We start from the raw sequence: 22,037 nt of genomic DNA on the forward strand, positions 1-22,037 counted from the left end.
TTATTTAGAAAGAAAAACTGTGTTGATTAATTTCTGCAAAAATAAAAATATTTTCCCTAAAACATAATTTACGATATTATACGTAGATATGTGACAGTGAACTTTTCCTTCCACTGGCACAGCATCAGAGTTCTAGTTATTGTCTCAGTCCATAAGATACCGAAATGATTTAGATTGAACTTATGAACTTTCATAAAATGACAAGAAATTTTCATTGCAAACTGGTGCATGATAGCAATCTCATATACTCCTAGCTCTGGAATATAGATGTTGAAAGGACACAGGAGATGGAAGGAGCTCCAAAACATGTGAATTTTGTCCTATAAGGCAGCACATTTTTTTGTTGCTATCTAAGAAGGGGGAAAACCCCCACAAATACATATGTTTATTGGACTAATGTATTACAAACTAGACTGACTCCTTTAATTGTATATATATATTTTGTGCTCCTGAGAGTGTAGGCATTTCAAAAATATGTGGAACTGGCTGAATGCCTTCCTAGCCTTGATAATGCAGCTGCCTCAATTTCTCCTCCTGCTTTCCATGTATTTACTATCCACAAAAAGTGCAAGAAATACTCCCTAAAAGATGTTTAATACCCTACGACATTTACTAGTACTGTAAATGAAAAAAATTACTTCAATTATAATCTTAATCTTACATTACAAGGGTTCTGTATCTGCACAGAAAGGAAGGTCTCATACATTTTGATACTAACAGACAATAATATACTGTCTGTCATGGAAGGGTATACTTTTGAAATTCCATTTCTTAGCAGGAATTTTAGCTCGTTTAATAATGAAAACTGTGTTGAGGTAAATAATACAGGAGGGGACTTTTTTCTCCTTCCTTTTTTGTTGCTGTTGCTCAGTTGTGATTCTCAGAATTAACAGAATGTGCATCCCTGATTTGAAGAGGCTGTGATCTAGTTGCTACACCACAGACACACATGGCTGTGTGAAGATTTAACAACAAAGACTAATTTCTGTTTAATTTTCCTATCTTCAGTTCTAGGAAGACTATTAATTGAATAAAAGTGCATCTTTCCCTGGTGGTAGGATTAGGGAACAGATCAGATGTTCATCTTACTCTTGGGCTTGCCATAGCTGGAAAAAATTCAGACATCATATTTGATAGCACTTTCTTCCCTATTTGGGTATCTGTTGTTATGGTGATAGTTCCAGGAGGAAACGTTAATGAGGATGACTTGAAAGCTTTGATGTGTACAGCACAATTACTTTAACACCTCATAAGAAAAGGTGACAGTTAGTACTGCTCCTGGCTAAAGATGCATCATTGTATCAGCTTTCATGAAAACTACCTGAATTTCTATTTGTTATGTATCTGTAACACAATGCTGAATACAAATACGTAATAAAAAGGATTTGGAACGACAACATGCCCCCCATTTTCTCACAAAGGATATAAGCTGTTTTCTTAGGAACTTGGTTACAGTAAAAACTGACTTTAAGTATAAAATTTTAGAATATCTGTATTGCTCTTTTGTGACACCCCAAGAACTATCCAGCATGATCTCTCATATCCAAAACTAAGCTGTGAACAAATCTATGAACTGACATCACCCAGCACAGGCCTGCAGACACATTGCGTCACCCAGACTGTCGTTCACCTGCTGGGGGAAAGCATTAAAGACAGAGCGGTTATTGGCCTGGATTATTCCATCTCAGAAAGACTTGATGTTCATCACAGAGCTTGGCTCACATGTTGTCAATGAAGGCATTTACTTACATAGTCTTCGTAGGCCTCGTGTGCGGGCGGCGGGGGTGGTCTGTAGCCCGGTACGGACGGGGCGCCCCTGGCTCGAGGGGTGGGAACGCCCCTGGCCACCGGTGGGACAGGGAGCGCTCCACGCGTCACCGGCGCTCCTCGGGGCGCTTGGGCACCTCGTCCAGGCAGCGGGGGAGGAATGGCACCCCCACGTCCCCTGTGGGGAGCAAAAAGGAATGGTCACTCTGGTGTCTACAAGGGAAGACATGCGAGTGCTACCCCATTTTAAAGGCTCTCACGTTTTTACTACTATTTAAAGCATCATATAACTCCAGGCTTTTGGCAGCTACAATGTCAAGCACTTTTAGGCAGTATCTCAGGCAGAACTCATATTATGGAAAGGCATTATTTTTAAACCATCCAGTACCTTTTACACCTGATCCTCTTGTTGCTTGTACTAATAAAATTCTGAATCATTGTAACTCACAGGGTTGCAGAATTACTCCAAGCAGTTCTAGAAGATGAAGAAAATGAGGAACCTTTTCTGTTGCTCTCAAATGATTTTACAAGAGCTGTCATCACTCTCATTTTCATATTTATTGGTGGGTAGGAGAAATGTATTGGCAGAAGATATTGCAGGACAGCAGAAACTTGCAAGGCAAAGTAGAGGAAGAATATAAAAGGAGAAGAATAACTTTTCTTCCTGTCTAATTTAGTTCGGCACAAAGGAATGGCTGCATGGGATTCTGCTTTCCCCCACTGCACAGAGAGAATAGAGCATATAGACAAGCATGGAGAGAGGTTTAGCATCCTCCTGGCTATTTATGTTGTATCTCCCTTGCTGTACTAATTAGTAAGTCAGAAGAAGCTGTTACTGTTTAAAAAGACTTGTAACTATACCATATGATGAAATAGAAGGGAGATGTATCAGGGTAGCAGCCTGTGGGTTTTGTTTCAGAGCAGTATGCTCCTGGGTGTGCTGTCTTTTTGGAAGACTGTGAATGTCAGGTATAAAAACCATGCATGACACCCATATCCACAGTTGTGAATGGAACTCAGCTCTCCTGTAGCAGTAGGAACTGTGGCTTGCTCTCTGCTGAGACAACCAAACCCATTGCATTAGCTTGTGATGTTCATTACTTTACTACAACTTTGAGTAGCTGATTTTAGATTTCCAGAATCAATGAATAGTTTGTGTTGGAAGGGACCTTCAGAGATCCTCTAGGCAAAACCCCGTACCTTGGGCAGGGACATCTTTCATTAGATCAATAAATCTTAGAAATATCCTTTTCCTGTCTTCATAATCTGCTCTCATTTGTTGTTTATTACTTGTATACCACCCACTATACCCTGTGAACTGTAGATCAGAAAATCTGGAACAATGTAGACCAAACAGGTTATCAGAAGACAAATATTTTGGTTTACTGACTAGGATATGTATGTAATTGTCTTTTTTTTTTTAAACTATGGTTTTTTTTACTACTGCTTACACTTTGTAAAGCTATTGACATAATAGTCCAGGTTACCACACCTTGAAGGAGCTGCAGGTGGCACACGGATCCCTCTTCCTCGAATGCCCCGTCCACGTGATGAATCCTCAGAACCATTCAAATATGAAAGTTCTCTCAGCTGCTCCTGGCGAATTTCATCATTATAATCCTGAAATTCAAAAGGTGAAACTTTCTGAAACTTCGTATTTTGGCTAAGCTGACAAACCACCCAAACCAGAAACTCCATGGATGGTGTTTGGGTGAACTGCTCTGCATAATCACTGGTACGCTGAAAAATTGTACAAGTGGCAGTGGACAACTACCTATAATATATGGACAGAAAAATGTATATGTATGGGTAGTGAAGGTGGTCATAAAGAGCATGAACATGCAAAATAAAATACAAAAGGCACAGAAGGCATAGACACAGAGAAATGTACCTGTATGCAAAATGCAAATGGACTTTCACATGCAAAAGGTACAAATTTCAAGCGACTTGTAATTAGACAAAAAAATGTGTTTCGTAAGTATTTTGTATTTTTGGCAAACTTCCCTGGCTACCTTTATGCACTTAAAACACAAATTCTACCTTATATTGCACATTAGCATGACTGGATGATTTAATTCAATACCAATTAGCATCACGGAATGTAGCCTTCAGTTATTTTGTATATCCTGAAAGAAACTCTCTCTTTAGGAGTCAAGTAACAAAGCTGTGTTTACTATAAAAAAATTGTTAAATGAAATAAAATAGGCCCATTCCAAGACAGCAGGGTATCGACTTCAACACTGCAGTTTCTGTTGGCTCAGTAAACAGAACACCAGATGAACTTCCTTTACTTACTGATCCAAAGTAGAATCACAGACTCATAAAATGGTTTGCGTTGGAAGGGACCTTAAAGATCTAATTCCAAGGACCCTGACATGGACACTTTGTTGGCTTCCTCCTCATTGGAATGCATGACTGGAGAGAGGTGATCCTTGAATACTAACGTCTATTGGGCCCCTCTTCCTTCCAGGGCTCTATCCCACGGCATTCCACCAAGCAGCTCCCTGAACAGACCAAAGTCTGCTCTCCTCAAGTCCAGAGTAGATTTTGCTGTGCACTCTCCTCCCTGCCTTAAGGAACTTGAACCATCATTTCATGGGCAGCCCAGGCTACCCCTAAGCTTCCACTTCCCCACCAGCCCCTCCCTGTTGGTAAAAACAAAGTCCAGCATAGAGCATCTCCCCAGTGGCTTCTCTAGCACTTGGATAAGGAAGTTATTCTCAAGGTATTCCAGTAACACATTTGCCCTGCTGTGTTGTTCCTCCAACAGAGGAATGTTGGGGAGGTTGAAGTCCCCCACTGAGGACCAAAGCTTGCGAACGTGAAGTTGCTCTTTTCTGTCTATAGAGTGTTTCATCCACTATAATAGATAATAATGGACTTTTTAAACTTATTTTACAACATTTGTCAAATTTCTTTTGTCAGAAATTCCTTTTTTTTAAAGCCTCCTTCCATTGTGTCCAGCTTTTTATGGGCTGATCACTGTACAAAAAGTCCCCTGCAGCAGCCAGCTCACCGACAGCACAGCTGTGTGCCAGCTAATTATTGTTTCAAAACAGAAAGGATTATTGAATTTCAGCCCTTCTGTCCTTCCATGCTTCCACAGGCAACTGAACTGACTGTCATACAAGCACCTGAAAATGCATTGCAAGTGACACCTCTTTTAGCCAAGTTAAAGACCAAGCGAATTGTGAGCTGGAACTGAGGCCTTGCTCATTCCTTCTTCTTCCTAAGGAAGTCCAGGAGATCTGTTTAAAGGTATGATCCTGATCCTGTGTTCTAAGAAAGTGTAGGCCTGGTCACGATTTCCTTTCTAAATTTCTAGAGAGTGTAGCTGGAGAAAAATCTACTAACAAAATTCAGAAAAGAACCCTATTTATACAACATAGTGTGTGATAATTGCAGCACAACCATAATTAAAAACAAATCCCTAATCTGCTAATAATATAATGGCTTTCATTTCTTACCATCTCCAAGTTTTTTTGCACATTTTTCTATCCTTCTAACACTAACAGTTATAAGCCGAAGACATCTTCTAAATCAATGTGCTCCGTAAAATACAGAAGGAAAAACAAAATCAGTGAGATCGCATTTACAGCAATTGTTGGAACAGGTACCATCTACTGTGCCCTCTTAATATCATCTGTTACTCATACTGGCTTTACAAGGATTAGGACTTCAAACTTGCTGATTGAGTTTACCCTCCGGATTCCACACTGGTGCTGAGACTGAACTTCATTAATAATGCAGGTACATTTTGTAAGAGGAAAATGTGGGCAAAAAGAAAAAGAGAAAAGACCTGCAAGGGACAGAAATAGGAATTTCTGTGTTGCTGCCTTAACCTCTCTCTTTTGGAATATTGCTGTATAAAAGAATTCTACCAGAAATTGCCTTCCTCAGGTAAAAATATAATTTAAAATCTTAGTATTGACAAACCAGAAAATCCAAATCAAATTTATAATATGCAACAAGATCTGCAAAACTTCACCATTCTGTTATGCAATGCCCTTAGTTTTAGCCTGCAGGTTATTTGCTGCGTGTTAAGTTAAGAAACTGTATTTTGAAATGATGAGGTAAAGACAGCAAAGTACATGGAAGATGCTGGGACAGGTCTCTTAAAAGAGAAAGATTTCATTAAAAAATATAACTCTATGTAGATAATTTATCTTATGGGCTCCTTAAAAAGCATAGTAAGGATCATAATTTCTAAACCTGAAACCTGAAATTTTCAGCAGAAATGCTCATTTTGCCTCTTCCATTAAACAGAAACATAACACTGAGTTAATGTTTCGTAGCTGCTACAAGTATAGCTAGAGTAAGGGCATCTATCCTGATGAATATTTAATTGTATTTGAGTTCAGAACCTAGCACATGAGCAAAATTATGCTGCTGATGTTTCATAGATGTATCTAGTCTCAAGAAAGAGTACATGATGTTGCAAGACATACCTATACTGGACCAAGTACAAGAAAGTAGCTGCACACTACAGTAGTATATTTTGTTTCAGAAAGAAAACCCCAAAAAACAACTTATTTTTTATGTTAAAATAAGCTCATGAAAAATGTCCTGTACTTCATAACTTTTCTTATAGCTTTCTAATAGTCTTATAGCTATTCTTACAGCTGATAATGTACATTAACCTATATGTTTTGCTCTTATTTATATCGTTAAAGACATTACTACCTATAACGGCTTTTCTATTTACTGCTGATAAGGGGGGTGCAATTGACTTGTATCATGGTGGTCAGTGTTTACTAACACAGTGAGCCAACTATTCACCTAAACATACATCTTGACTTTAGGAAGGCCAAGGATTTACAATATCAGCAAAGTCATAGCACCCAGGGCCACCAAATATTGCTGTATTTATGTAAATGCCTAAAAAACCAAATTACATGTTTAGATAAAAAATTCAGTAGTCCAGAAAACATCAACATGTTTACCCCAAATTACCACAATTACGTTTATTAATGAAGGTTAGGAGTGATTAATTAGGTTGGTTGCCTTGGCTGCTGTAGGAACAAAGGAAACCCATGCCCAGGTTTTCCAAAGGAAATCAGTCTGGCTGATGGCAACTCACCCAGGGGCCCTTCTGCCAGCAGTGACAGGAGGTGCAGCAAAGCACAGAAGCTGCTAGAGAGCTCAATAAACCATTTGGGTAAAAAATAGCAAAGTATGAGGCACGTTGCAAAACCTGATCTGAATTAACAAGAACATGTAGTGACAAGGGAGGAGAGTTAATAAAGAAATCAAAGGGTAAGGCATAGAAAGACCAAAAGGATTTGGGGAATATATATCTATCATTACCATAACAAAGGCTCATAGAAGTCAAGGATAAATCAATTCCTTCAGGACTGTGATCTCCTGTCCTGATGTACTCTGCACATTTAAGTTCTATTATAATTCTATTAATAAATATCATTACTCTTATCTGTGACAACTGACTTTCATTCTTACCAGATAGTTAGGGGAAGAGTAATTTAGGTTAAATTCAAACTACCTTGAGATATACATGGCAAATCTAAAATGATAAGCACAATATTTCACACTGACAATTTTGAAGCATGAATAGGGCACACTCTTTCACTCCTATGCTGTAATATCCTCTGAAGCTCCGTGTTGCCAGCATAGAGCACCACATTCCCAGATATATGTTTGCCCATCCCACCACACTCTCTTCTTGTGCTCAGGCAGCAGAAAGGGAACAGGAGCTGGATTTGGACTCCTGCAGAATTTCTGCATCCTGCCCAGCTCCTAACATCAGCAAAAGAGTTTCAGGGCTCTGTGTACTTGCACAGATTCACTGAAGCTATACAATCTTCCCTAAATTCTGTTGGTGCTGCCTTGGGGCTATTTTCAGGCAGCTTAAATTCCAATCAGGCTAAAATTTCCATTGAGTACATGCTTCAGAAAACTCACAGCCAGAAAATGGGGCACAGAAGACACAGTGAATTTTAGGTGGAGATAGGTGATGGGAATATAGCCCTTTTGTGTGGTTTGGTTTTAGATCCATTCTTATTTTGGACACTAAAAGGGACATTGTCTACATGTCCCCTTCTATATATGGGGAAGCACTAAAAAACACTGTGAAAATAACTGGTGATGAGGAGTTCCTGGAGTCCCCGCTTCTTTGTGTTCTCTGTGGCCTTACAAGGGTGAACTGTGCTACGCCTCAGCTTCAGAGCATAGTGAGAACCACCCATCTGGACTCATGGGGTCAGGATCTGCAGTTCAGTACACTGAAGAGGCCGAGAACCCTGGAATTCCCACTTTTTAGTTGAGTGCTTTAATATCAGGCTGTTACAAAAAAGAATAGTAGTGGCTGCTCAGTACTAGAAGTACTTGATGAACTAAATCCTGAATCGACAAGAGATATTTGGCATTTCCTGTTACTTTTTTGAATTTTAAAATCCTGTTCTAAGACTCCAGTGCACTCAGATATAAACATATTGAACTTTTTCCTGCACATACCAATAGCATTTATCAGTGTCAGCTTAGGAAATTTAGAAGGTAGGTTGGATAACTCTCTCCATCACCTAGAATTTGGGTGAGACAGTGCCTCAGGTGGGCATGTAAATTAATTGCTGCACTGGGGTCAGGGCAGCCCCTGGCATCAATCCAGGCTGGGGAAATGAGGAGATTGAGAGCAGCCCTGATGGGAAGGACTTGGGGGTGCTGGTGGATGAGAGGCTGGACATGACCTGGCAATGTCAACTTGCAGCCCATAAAGCCAAACCTATGCTGGGCTGCACCAAAAGCAGCGTGGCCTGCAGAGCAAGGGAGGGGATTCTGTCCCTGTGCTCTGCTCTGGTGAGACCCCACCTGCAGTGCTGCATCAGCTCTGGGGTCCCCAGCAAGGAAGGACATGGAGCTGTTGGAATGAGTCCAGAGGAGGCCACTAAGATGATCAGAGGGCTGGAGCACCCCTCCTATGAGAAAAGGCCGAGAGAGCTGCAATTTTTCAGCCTGGTAAAGAGAAGGCTTTGGCATGATCTAATTGTGTCATTCAAGTATCTGAGGGGAGCATATGAGAAAGACGGAGAGAAACTACTTAAAAGGGCACAAAGTCACAGGACTACTTTCAAACTGAAAGAGTAGGTTTAGATTAGATATTAGGAAAAAACTCTTTACTGTGATGGTGTTGAGGCAATGGGACATGCTGCCCAGAAATGTTGTGGATGACCCATCCCTGGCAGTGTTCAAGGCCTGGTCAGATGGGGCTCTGACCAACCTGGTCTAGTGGGAGGTGGTTTGAACTAGGTGATCTTTAAGGTCCCTTCCAACCCAAGCCATTCTATGATTCTATGAACTGCATCCTTAAGCTTCATGCTTTGTCTTTCTAATGCTATTTGAAGTTCATTGCAAAACATGAGATTTACCTGTAGCTGAGCCCATGCCCAACCAAGCAGTCCCTACAAAGTTCACCAGAACTGTGGGAACTGGCTCTAGCCCACCCTGCGCGAGTGTCTGATGGGTATGACGTACGTTCTCAACAGTATATGGAGGAGCTCAAACCCCACAGCTGTTTTGATGTTCCTCCATAACACCCACACTCTCTGAATCCATGTTTAATGTATATGCATCGTTTCCTGGTTACCTACAGTCAAAGCCATCTGTTAGGATGGCTCTTTGCCCATTCACAGATTGTTCTGGTTATCGCACCAGAGCATAGGTGCCAGGTAATGATGGGTTTAGATGGACAGCCTGCAGTGCACCACAAGTGACAAAGCTTCTGCCAGAATGACTCCAGTACTGCATTAGCAACACATACCTCGTTGCATTTGCCCATATATATCAGCACTCAAATAAGGCCATTTTGTATGCACGTAGTTCTCTGGCAGTCCCCAATAAATACATAAAAATATAAATATAATCCATCTGAGCCCAAGGAAGGAATTACTTTCTCTAAGCAATCAGCAACTTAGCCAGATCCACAGCCATAAACGTTACGCACTTTAACTTGCCCCATATACAAAAGGTGCTGTCTTTATCTGCTTACAGTCTGTCTGAAAAATAAACCTTAATTGTTTGGATCACCCTTAGAGATTGAAACACACAAAACAGACCATACATTTCTTTCAGCAGCAGTTTGAATGTGTTGCAGCCAATATGAGTTTCAGCTTCTAAATGCCTATGGGCAGAAAGCAAGAAGACATAAGCTAGAGCCATGAACACTTGCCTTTGAGGTTAGTTGACAGCTGGGGGATTTGTCAGCTTGCCACAGAGAGCACTCACCCAAGCGTGGATGTCATTTTTCTCTTTGAGCATGCACAATTAAATCTGCCTGGCATCATCAGCATGGGGCACCGCTCTCTACAAGCAGTGTGGAAGGGAGGGGGGTGTTTTCTCCTCAGCATCTGAAGAGAAGCTGCCAATCCCAGGGTGGAAATTATACATAGGCAAAGTGCTAAGAAACTTTGACCCAGATATTTTAGTCTTTTTCATAGAACAGAGCAAAATAAGTCTCATCTAATTGCATAATCAATCTAAATTTTGCTTTTCATACCAAAGAGACCTTTCAACAGAAGATTATTGCAGTTTACATGGAAATGCGGTAAACCACACAAAATAATCACACTGAAGATGGGTGCATGACTTTTGAAAAACTGGCAGAAGCCTGTATTAAATTTCAGCCATTTACCCCAATTTGTTCCACCCCTCTTGCTCACAGGCCCCACACAAATGGATACTGTGGTCCTAATTCATTCAAATGACAGCTATGCTGCCACAGAAGTCGGTTAGCTGACAGCTCCCTATCCCTGAATTTAATTCCAAGTGAGCTCTGGCTGCCAAAGACTTGTGCTTATTTACAGCTGTCACTTGAAGGAAACATATAAGGGAATTGGTAATATGAACAGAGGGCATATAGCAGGCTGCAGGAACAGTGGTGTAGCCACCTAATCCTAAAGAAATTGTTAAGGATTCCCGCTGGATGTTTACACTGGCTTCTAGGAAGGAAGGGATGTGATATGGCCGGTCCTTTTTCAGGAAAATCCACTTGCTTCAAAGGAGGCAGGGAGAGGACTAGGGCTGCCACTGTTCTCCAGCTGGTTGCTGAAGCTCTGCTACTAATGAGACCATTACCTGCTCTTAAGGCCGGAGTAACTGTCTACTGTAATTTACATTGAAGCCAACATAAGTAACAAGTTATACATAGTACCTATGCAACTTTTTTTATTCCAGCTGTGCCAGGTGGGACCCAGATTGCCTGCTGCTAACCCACTGCTGTAGGTTTGCAGCTCCCTAGTCAAGGATAACAGGGACAGCAACAGCAGCCAACAAAATTCAGACGTGTTTACTCTTGCTCAGTGCGCCTGTCTCATCCAGCCTGGCTACAGACACGCTCCCTCAGTCCCATGTGGCACAGTAAACATAGCATGCTGCTCGACCTGAGACTAGAAAGGGCAACCAAGAATGAGAAGTCTGGGCAAGAAAGTATCTTACTACAGGTCTGTGGAGTGTCCTTTCTTTTACAGCTTCTGAATCATTTCAGAACTTTAAAAAGTCCTATTAGGTGATAATCTATACAAGTTGATAGCATGTAATATATTGTGACTGAACTTGATATGCGATACAGGAACTAGTTTTTAAACCAATTTTAGTGTTTTTTTTACTTATTGCAATATAGGATTACAATAACATGAGCTGTTCTTGGAGTAAGGACTGTCTTGGCAAGCACTAAGTCTATTTTACAGATGCAGAGCAGAAATTTCTTAATAATGCTGCTAGGATATACTGAAATCCATTAATAACCATAAGTCAGGAGAAAATATATCTTAAATTTCAGTTACCACAGACCCAGCTGTAACATCCTGGCAGCAGAAGCTGGCAGAAGGGTGATTCATTATAGTCAGCACTCTCTTGACAGCTGCGGGAATGGTAGCATGGCCTGTGTGCTTGGTCCTCCATTTTTCTAGAAAACAGATTGCTCCAGACTAACCCAGGTTCTGGTCTAGATTCTGCTGCATGCAGGACCCTTTAGGAACCCTGACTATCTCTTTGATCATCCAATTTAGCCACAGTCTGTATCTATGAAGTTTTTTTTGTAGGCTTGGAAAAAACAAGATCACACAGGTCACTGATGCTCTGACTGGAGCAGCATTGTCTTCACTCCTGAGGGCACTGCACCAGCACCATCACTGCCTGGCACAGCTGCTTGGCAGAGAACAAACTGGTGGCAAAGCTGTACTGACAGCAAAAGAAAGGATGGAGACAGAAACTCCTTCCGGGAACCTCAGGCTGCCATGGGGGCTTGGCATTGGAAGGCAGCAGCAGTGCCTGGGCATTTTCTCCAGCCAGAGGGTGAGACAGAAAACACAGTATCTCTATTTCTCATGCACTCCTCCTTGCAGTGGTTTGGTTCAAAATATCCATTACTTACTCCCCCCTGCTACCTGTCTGAAAGCCGAAGGACAAGAGAGCCTTCCCGGGCTCTGTTTGTTCTTAAATGTGGATCACAGAGACGTGTCAAGCTTCTTAAGCGTCTTAAAAAGCTGCCAATATTCAAACTAGCCAGTTGATAGGTTCTGTCAGGTCATAGAGGAAGCTGAAAGCACCTCTTTGAAAGAAAATCACTTCCATGGCTGATGGAGCCTTCTTTACTAAAAAACCAAACTATGCTAAACCATGACACTCCTAAACAGCAATCTGACTGACCCAAACTAAACAGCATAACACATCCCATCTAGTGCCAAGAGTTTTTGCATAGTAAGGGAAAAAAAAGGAAGATACACGCTGGGAAGATGGTCTGTAATAGCATCATAAAAATACAAGAGCAATTTTCACCACTGGAATCAAAGATATTTTCAATCTGCTTGGTTTAAACTGCTATAATCTAAATTATTTTCACTGCTGATATATTTATGGCTAGCCAGTGTAATGGTACAGAGGACAATCACAGGAGAACAAGCAGGCATGTGAGGAGTCCCCCTCTCCATACTAAATTCAATAAGCATGAGGAAAAGACAGTGAAAGAATGCTGCTATTAACCCCAGGGTTACTGTCTGAACCATCACAGAAACTAAAAATATTAAAAATAATATAGATTTAGCTTTCTGAAGTTTATGCCTAAGTTCATGTGAGAAAGTGAAAGTGAGAAAAAATAGTGAAAGGAAAAAAACAAACAAGAAAAGCTGAAATCATGTCAGTGGAAAACCAAAGCGAATGGCAAGCTCAACAAATTAGCAACAAATAGGTAGGTTTAAAAAGGCTGATTTAATAATCCCATTAGAAAGGTATACAGCAGGCATAAGATACTTTGTTTTTTTCAGAATGAGATTTGAGACAAAAGGAAAGATTATTAAGGAAATGACAAGGAGTAACAAGAGGTAGAAAATAACTTACAAAGAAAAGCTTAGACCATGTACCAAATACAGATATACTCATTCCCAAGCGTCTCTCTGCTCTCCTTAAAATACATGGTATTTGAAAGATTGGGAATCAAGTGTATAAAACTGAGTAAGTAATTAATGCAGCCAGATCTAGGTGAAAGTCCTGTCAGAGTTTCAAGCTAAACAATTTAATATATAGCATGACAAAAATGTAATCAGTTCTATATTTGTTATTTAAGTTGAATATATTTTATTTTGCTATTGCACAAACCTTTTAAATGTTTATTCATGAGGATATTTATAGTGCCTCCTTTTTTTCTCTGTAGCATGTGCTGAAGAAGGTTTCAGGCATTTTAACAGAATTCAATACTTTTCTATAATTTCCAAGAAATGTGATCAGTAATTATACATGGTACTGAAAGGGAAAGAGGGGAAGGTGTGGATACAAAAATGCTGCTAGCGAGGATTTTCTTGCTATTTTCTAAGTCCATGAGAGACTTTTCTCTCTCACAGAAGAGGTAGCAGAGTTATATAAATAACCAAACACCTGCAGCCTTGAGAAGCCTTGTCTATAGTACAGTAGAAAAATATTTTGACTATGGATGTTTTAGGATTCTAGCCAATCACCCCAAGGGGTGGCTGATCCTTTGTCCAATTAGACTATGAAGAAAAAAGTCTATAAAAGAGTTTGTAAAATAATTAAATAAATCAATCTTGCTGCACAATTCCTGCCTGCTGGATCTTCTCTCCTCCTCCCTACAGCTGCGGGACACGGTAATGTACCTTAGGGCATTTATTTTTTTTTTAATAGGAAGGAGGTAAAATGGGCTTGGAAAACACATGTTCAATTTCTTTCCATTACACATTATTATACTGTTATAGACATAACAAAGTATTTTAAAAGTGACCCTACCTAGCTCCTTCTTACTGCAATCCATCCAGTTTTGCACTTGCTAACATTTTAACGTTTTAAAAACAATACTTACATTTTATACTATTTCTAATATTCATATAATATATACATATATTTACAATATTTAAATGGCATGTAAGAACATATATGGTTGTCCTCCCTGCTTATTACGAATATGAATCACTGAAATGTATCAAAATGTCTAGGTCTCTTTGAAGCTACTAATCTGGATCCTTATCAAAGAAAAGTCTTAATAAATTTAATTCTGTGCTGTGAGTCAGAAATCTACAAAAAGGGAATTATTAAGTCACTTTTTTTTTAATTCACAGAGATTAATTATTTTTTATTTCTCATATGTTATAGCAGAAAAGGCACACATGAGGACTGGTGAAAAGGAATGCTCATACAACTTTTTCCAAGCCAGATGTTAATCACTCTTCATATTAGAACTATATTCTTCAGTCTTTCCTGAACAGCTAAACCAAGAAATTTCTGTAATTGTTTATTAAATCTGTGTGAAAGCAAGTATAGGTGTTTAAAATACAGCATATACTGACAACTGTTTATTAAGTCAATACTATTAATTAGTAATATGGCTAACGTTATCCTGGCCATAAATTTCCTTTCCTAAAGTCACAGTCTGAATTGGGATAGTGAAAATATGGCTGAATAATTAGGAAATGAGACTTAAGGTCTCACCTTTTCTTTTTTATCCTCAAAATACAAGGCCAGATTGAGGACGTGTTCTATGAGTAAGCACAACTTCTATGCCCTGAAACACTTTGCTGAGCTCAGTGCCACCTTAAAGGTGGACTCACTAATTCCATCTGGAAAGAGGATCCCAGCACCTGCTAACCAAGTGCCACATAAGCTGAATTTTCCAAGCAGATTTCCCATTCAGCACAAATGTGGAATGTTTGTTCAGAGCCCATGTGTGTGTGCCACTGACTCCACCCGTGCTCAGGACAGTTACCTCACTCATACAAACCCCACAAGCACACCCTGGAAACCAGGCACCCAGAACCTTGCTGTCTGATGATCTCAAGTCTCACCCGATTTCACTCCAGAATCACAACTGGGGTTTAATATCAACCCTGTATTATTGACCATGAAACAAGATCCCACTGATTTCAGTGTTTTTCTGTGACTAAAAGCTGGGGCAGGTGACAAGTTGTGGAGATACAGGAGTTTCAGTCATATAGCTAAAAATGTGACTTTGTTTATTTTTTACCTAAAAATAATCGGTAATGCTTATAATAAGCCTCAGCTGTGATATGAATACAAAAACTTCCACCTGAAGGATGATTCCTTACCTGTCTTCTATGCTGCTAGAAAGCCTGTGGTGAGCTATCAACATCAAAACATCAGCAAATAACCATCACCCTACTTTGCATGCTTCCAACCAAAAAATTATATAGACTTATAGTGGAATTATGTGGAACTGAATACAAGTGATTGTGAACCCATTAGTTCCAAATTATTATTTAACTATAATTAACCCAGTTCTACATTATTGATTTTAGAAGCATGGTGGAAATCTATGCTAGACATTCCTTCTGGTTTTCCATTCAATTCAAGAAAAATGTTCTAAATTTAATTAAATGTTTCAAGTTTAGGACAACTAAATACCTCATCTTTCAATATAATAATTCACTTAATCATAGAGAATATGAGTGGACACTAAAGAAATAACAATAACCCCACCTCTTTGTTTTTTGAGGGAAAGAGTGCTATAAATGGAATGAACTGAGACTAATTTATTTCTTTTTTTTGTAATTCGAATGATCAATTATTTTAACTAAAATGTATTTAATTAAAAGCAAAATATATTTAATTTAATTTTAAATGTTTGCCATGTGTTTCAATGATTAAACTGGATAGGTAATGGATATCAATGTCTCATTATGCATTTATATTCAGCATAGCAAGCCAAGGCAAACACATATGACTTCAAGGTGCTGAGTATTCTCAGCTTCCAGTGGCTGCAACTAATCCTACTTAGCAGCAAAGGTAGATTATTTTATTGAACTTAAGCTTTCCAGACCTGGGGTTTATGGGATTAAAGTCTCCAACCCAGCTCTCTGCTGGGCAGGTCTCAATAACCCACAGTTATTTACACTCATTACCACCTAGGCTAAGTGGGTTGGGTAAAAACCTCATGATTCTCTGGGATTCCTTAAACCTTCCATAAATAACCTGGGTTGAAAATTTCTGTCTTAACCTGAAATTCTGATGTCCAGGCTTTCCTGCTATCATGCCAGAGCCTCACTAAGAAATGATGAGAATTAACATACCTGATACTGCTGTTAAAAACCCAGAGCGTTTTCATCACTCAACTTTGTGATTTCAGGCAAATAACTGGGAAATTTGAACTGCTCTCAAGTCTGCTCCTGTAAGTCTGTTCACCAGCATATAAACCATTACCTTTATTTACCTACACACAATCACAATGAGAAGACAGATACCAGACACCTCTTCTTGCCTGTACTCTTTCCTTTGAGTATCCTTTTATTTGTCTCTGCTAAAGGAAGAATTTGACGCTAATTCCAAAAAATGGTCTCTGGACAATCACCATTATCATCTTCATCCTAACTCCATGACTGTGAATTTAATTTTATTTTAAAATATTTGGCAAACTCCGTCCTCTGTCCCAGGATTCTTCAATCTCAAGAGCCCCAAAAGCAAGCCAATCCCAATCTTATACTTCCTTCTGTAGAAAGAACAGGAGCAAAACAAAAGCAAAACTTTAATTAATTCATTTAATTTCAAGTGGTTCTACCTTTTCTCTGGAGATTCTGGACTCTGCTGTAATAAACTGCTGCCCTTGAATGTCTTCTATGCTCCTGAAGTACAGTAAGAACTGTCCTCCATATTCTTATGAAAAGTTTTTTGAAGCAAGAGTAAGCTGAGAGAGAGCTGTTAGAAGAACCTTTTTTAAATACCACAATACATATTACTGATCAATAAGTTAGTTTTCCTCTCTTACCAAGCATAGCCCATAGATTTTTCAATATTTGGAAACCTCCAGACAAGTCTTAATACAAGCCCAGACTTACAAATGCCACATTTCTCCAACTGTCTGAGAAGTGCACCAGGTCTTTGCATTTAAAGTGGAAATTTCACTTCACTGATTGCCTTCATGTGGGTTGATTTCAGACTGGCAGAGATCAGTGTCTGGGAGAATGTTTATATCAGTTCTTGCTGAATATTTAAGCATAAACCTAGATATAAAGAAATTAAAGATACACCACAGAAATCTATCCAGTATCTTTTCAAACACCGCCAGGTGCTCTGCACAAACCAGGGGCACTTCACATTTCTTCAGGTTTTGTTCTATTGGCAAAGCAATCTTACCTTCATCTCTCTAGGGCCATTTCCCAGCACCAACTTAAAATATCCAGAACAAGGCAAAAGGCTGTATGTGCTACAGAATGCAATGCAATCCACCATCAGCTCAGTTTTATACACAACACAGGAACGTGAAAATGTTGCCTTTTCCCCTTATCTTTTCTTAAACCAAAGCATCTGAGGAGAGCTCAGGGACTGGTTGAAGACTCAAGCATGACTAATTAGAGTATGTCTTCCTTATCCCAGTGGGACTCTTGGCATTGTGTAATTTCAGAATTTTCTATTTCCCCAAACATCATTTACAGTTAGTACAATTACAATTTTGTTTTCTGTTTTTGGAAAAAAACACTTATTTCTTCCTAATTAACTCCTATCAACACTTTTTTTTTCCTTCTTATCAGGGCCGTAGGTTTGAAGATTTGGAAAAGAGAATTTCCACACAATACCAAGAAAACCCCCTAAACCCCATTAAGACATCAGATTATCAAGCACTGGTGAGTATGTATTTGTAAGCAGAAAAGAATTTTTAGAAATATGTGAGCAGGTGAATTTGTATTTTCAAGGGTCTGGGAGTGGGCTCAGGGGTTGTGATCAGTGGCCAAAAGTTCAGCAGGAGGCAAGTCACTCCTGCTCAGGACTCCAGGGGTCGGGGCTGGGTCCAGCACTGCTCAACTCCTCTGCTCATGAGTGGATGACGGAACAGAGCGCTCCCTCAGCAAGCTCACAGGTGACACAACAGGGAGGAGTTTCTGATACACCAGAGGGCTGTGCTGCCATTCAGAAAGATCCTGCTGTGCTGAGAAATGGGCAAAGAGGAATCTCATGGATTTAGACATGTGCGAGGTCAACAATGCAGGCACCACCACCGCCTGGAGTCTCAGTGGCCTGAAAGCAGTTTCCTGAAGCTTTGCAGAAAAGGACTTTGGGGTTCTGATGAACAACAAGCTCACCAGGTACCACCAGTGTGCCCTCAGGCCAATGGCATCTTGGACTGCATTAGGAAGAGCACTGCTAGGAGGTCAAGGGAGGGGATTGTTCCTGTCCACTCAGCACTGGCAAGGCTACAGCTGGCTGTGCCCAGTGCTAGAATTCCAGGTAGAAAGATATGAAGCTACTGGAGTGAGTCCATCATAGAACCACCGAGATGATTAAGGGACTGAGGCATCTTTCACATGAGGTGAGGCCATGAGAGTTGGGGCGGTTCAGCCTGGAGTGCAGAAGGCTTAGGGGAATCTCATTGATGTGTAAAAATATCTGAAGCGAGGGAATGAAGAAGAGGGTGCCAAACTCTACTCCATAGAGCCCACTGATAGGACAAGAGGAAACAGCTGCAAATTAAAACATGAAGTTCAATCTGATCATGCAAAACTTTTTTTTTTTTTCCTTGGTTGGTTGGTTCTTTGGTTGTTTTTTTCTCTGAGGATTCTGAACAGTGGCACAGGTTGCCCAGAGATGTTGCGGAGTCTCCATCTTTGGAGATATTCAACAGTTGTCTGGACACAGTCTTGGGTACCTGGAGGTGGTTGAACCAGATGACATCTGGAGGTCCCTTCCAGCTTCAACCATATTCTTATTTTGTGAAAGGAAATCCTATGTTATAAATTATTTGATGGCTTAAAACCAAGTTTCAGGTTCATACTAGGAACCCATACAAACTCTGCTGCTGAATGACTCATTTCTTATGCTGAATTACACACTCCCAAAATGTGGGCTGAAGTAATTTTGAGTAAGTCTGTTAAACTGTCATCACATTCTCCTGCAAATGTAAATTAATTCACATTCACAGAATCACACCTCCTTTAAGATGCAATTTAATCTTCATAATAGTTCTATTTATTTTAGGTCTGGGATTTTCTTGCCATGCAAGTTTCAGATCATCACATTAGAAAATGCCCAGCTAAGACTTGCAAGGGTTTATTGCCACGTTGTACTTTGTTAAGGCAGCCTGCATTTACAGCTATGTTTTGAAAGCACATGGTCATGCAGCCACAAAACCCTGGAAACACAAAAAACTCTTTTTGCACAGAGTTGTAAATCTGCTTGTTCCACGTGCAACTGTGTGTGCCTGTACTTGTACTCATCTTGTATTCACAAACACAGATTTTGCAAGGAACTACTGTTCTAATGCAGCATTTGGTGCTCGAGGCACGAGCTCTGGTGTGCCCCAGGTCAGAGCGAGTCCAGCTGCGTTCTTCTGTGCATTCCTGAAGTGACTTCGGCACCAGGAAAAGAGCTGCTGGCTGGGCTGGCTAGCTGGCTTCTCGGCAGAGGGAACACAGCAGGAGCCGATGGGATCGGCTCACGTTAGCTCAGAGACAAAGGAAGAGAGAGGCTGTTCGGGTCTGACTCCTAACAGATTTATTGTTAGAAGTTCCGCAACCCGAACAAGCTGGGAAGGGATGGAATGCGATGCGATGGAATGCAATGCGATGCGATGCGATGCGATGCGATGCGATGCGATGCAAAGGCCCCCTCAGGCTTGTCCTCAGTTTTATAGGGAATTTGAAAACCCCGGTGAAAGGGGAAAACAACCAATGAGGTACAAGCCAGGGGGAGGATACAATTTAACAAGAACCACTGGGGTAAACCGAGAGGCGGGAGCTATAACAAAGAACCAGTGAACAACCGAGAATTTTCCCGAACCGGGGGAGGTGGCTTGGACCCGGGCACTGCCCAGGGGGTGCGGCTTAGGCTTCTGAGCCGCCCCTCAACCCACCCTCTGAGTCTGCCTCTTCGGGAAACTCCATCCAGGGGAGGGGCTGGGGTTGATTGGCATCTCGCTGCTCCAGCCCCGCACTGGGCTGGGTCACACCAACACTCTTCGTTGCTGTGAAATGCATTTGGATTTTTCAACATGGTACATGTTTCCTTTTCCTGTTTTTAAACACAGTCATAAGTTAACAAAGTATCAAACTTTTTGATTCAATGCAGGATGTTTTTCTAAACTACAGCAACAAAAGGAAAAGTCTGAAGCTTTTTTATTTTCAGTTCAAATGGCCATTTCAAATGCAGAAATGTTGATGAGTCATGTTAGAAGCATACAAAGTTTTTGGAAGTGGTATTTGGCATACACCACTGGCCGCCAAAGAAACATTTTCACAGACAAGCAGGTCTGTCTGCAGTTCAAGGCAAGATTTTAAATGGGAGCTAATTTTTACCTTTTCCTTTTTATATCTTTGAATTATATTAAGGCAGCTTCATAAACAATTCTGTTGCATGGCATATAAAATCTAAGAAAGCCTAATTAAATTCATATGCTTAATGAATGCATTAAATTTAAAAATCAGACAATAAAAAAATTCAGCACTGGATTATGCAATTTGTTTCCTGGGAACAAAATCCCTGGATTCTGTTTTGTTGTTCTCTAAATTATATGTATTCTAACTGTATATATTTCTACTCTGTCAGTTGATACATAAATGTGTATACTGATCCTCTGTACTGCCAAATAGTTTTTGGTTTCATTAATGCCAAATACAGTTGTTCTATAGCAATTAAGGGCTAAAATCCTGCTTTATGGGAAAACTTCGGGGTTTAACACTAGGAGAAATATGTGCAATGTTTTCTGTATAAAGTTCAACAAATAGCTTGTATCTTAGTTTAATGGCAGTGATCTGAGCCTACAGGCTACCATAACTAGGAGAGGAGGAGTGCTAGAACATGATTTTCACACTAGCCTATGAGAAAGGTTAGATTCTCTTTTGTCCCATAACGACAATGGTTTTGTTTCTCATTGTGGAAATCTGATATAATAGCTTAATTATCTGCAAAACCAATATCTTCCAAGTTCATCCTCTTTGGTTATTGTTTTGCTCCATGATTTGTTTGCTATTCAGCCCTGAGTGCTGATGGGGAAAATACAATATATTGCTCCAGTGGAAACTATGGAATGTAGTTGTCACCAGTGATATTACAAGCTGCCTTCTAAAGCAGATGTTGGATAATGAATTTCCTGCATTAAGACAGCAGAGTACTGCAACACCCAGTTAACGTTAATACACCAGATGTATAAGTTATGGAAAAATGCTCATCCATTTAAGACACTGAAGTGATTAAATAGGTTTTTGAAGTAGAAGTATGATATAAATCATCATACATTATCAGTACTTCTCATTTTAGCACAGGTACCACATCTGATATAAAATTACAGTTTATATCTTTCATATTCATCTGGCACAGACCAAGAAGATGCAGTAACAAACCAGTTCACCAGTTCCTAATTTGAAATTAATTATATGTATCTAGAGTTGAGTTCTAGCACAGTCCAGCTCCACAGAAATGTCTAAGGAAGTTTTCATGATATCACACGTTTTTTGCCCCGGTGTACTCTTTCGTTCTATACACACTATACAGCTGTTTTGAGGATTTATCAAGATTAAAGGGTGAAAGGAAAACGGATCTCAAACACACTGCCTTTCAAAATGAAAACTTCATTGCACAGGCTTCTATCTGGATCACAGATTTTTCTTTCTCTCATTACCACATTAAAAAGGGGGTTTTTTAGTTGTGTGAACCATCCTGTAACAGACTGATTTTTTTTCTTTTTTTTTATTTCATGGAATAAAAGATTAAGTTCTATATGATGGATAATATGGTAATTATTTTAGAAAATATCAAATTTAATAATATGCATTTCTTATCAGACAAATTCAGCTTTTTCAGTGTCACTCAAGCCTGAA

General features: G+C 39.9%; 1 protein-coding gene across 16 annotated transcripts in view; it reads right to left on the reverse strand.

The window, feature by feature from the left end:
- KHDRBS2 (KH RNA binding domain containing, signal transduction associated 2) overlaps positions 1 to 22,037 on the reverse strand; it is a 339,817-nt gene that overhangs the window by 132,208 nt on the left and 185,572 nt on the right. For all 16 annotated transcript variants that reach the window (XR_004239381.1, XR_004239382.1, XR_004239392.1 and 13 more), the window contains 2 exons: positions 3,260 to 3,387; positions 1,750 to 1,945 (listed from right to left, as the gene is read on the reverse strand). Coding sequence is in view for 1 of the 16 variants with exons in the window: in XM_032104702.1 (XP_031960593.1) it covers positions 1,750 to 1,945; positions 3,260 to 3,387 (324 nt within the window). In the remaining 15 variants the exon portion in view is untranslated. The remainder of the gene's footprint in view (positions 1 to 1,749; positions 1,946 to 3,259; positions 3,388 to 22,037) is intronic.

The sequence above is a fragment of the Corvus moneduloides genome, chromosome 3 (assembly GCF_009650955.1).
Source record: "Corvus moneduloides isolate bCorMon1 chromosome 3, bCorMon1.pri, whole genome shotgun sequence".
Lineage (NCBI taxonomy): Eukaryota > Metazoa > Chordata > Aves > Passeriformes > Corvidae > Corvus > Corvus moneduloides.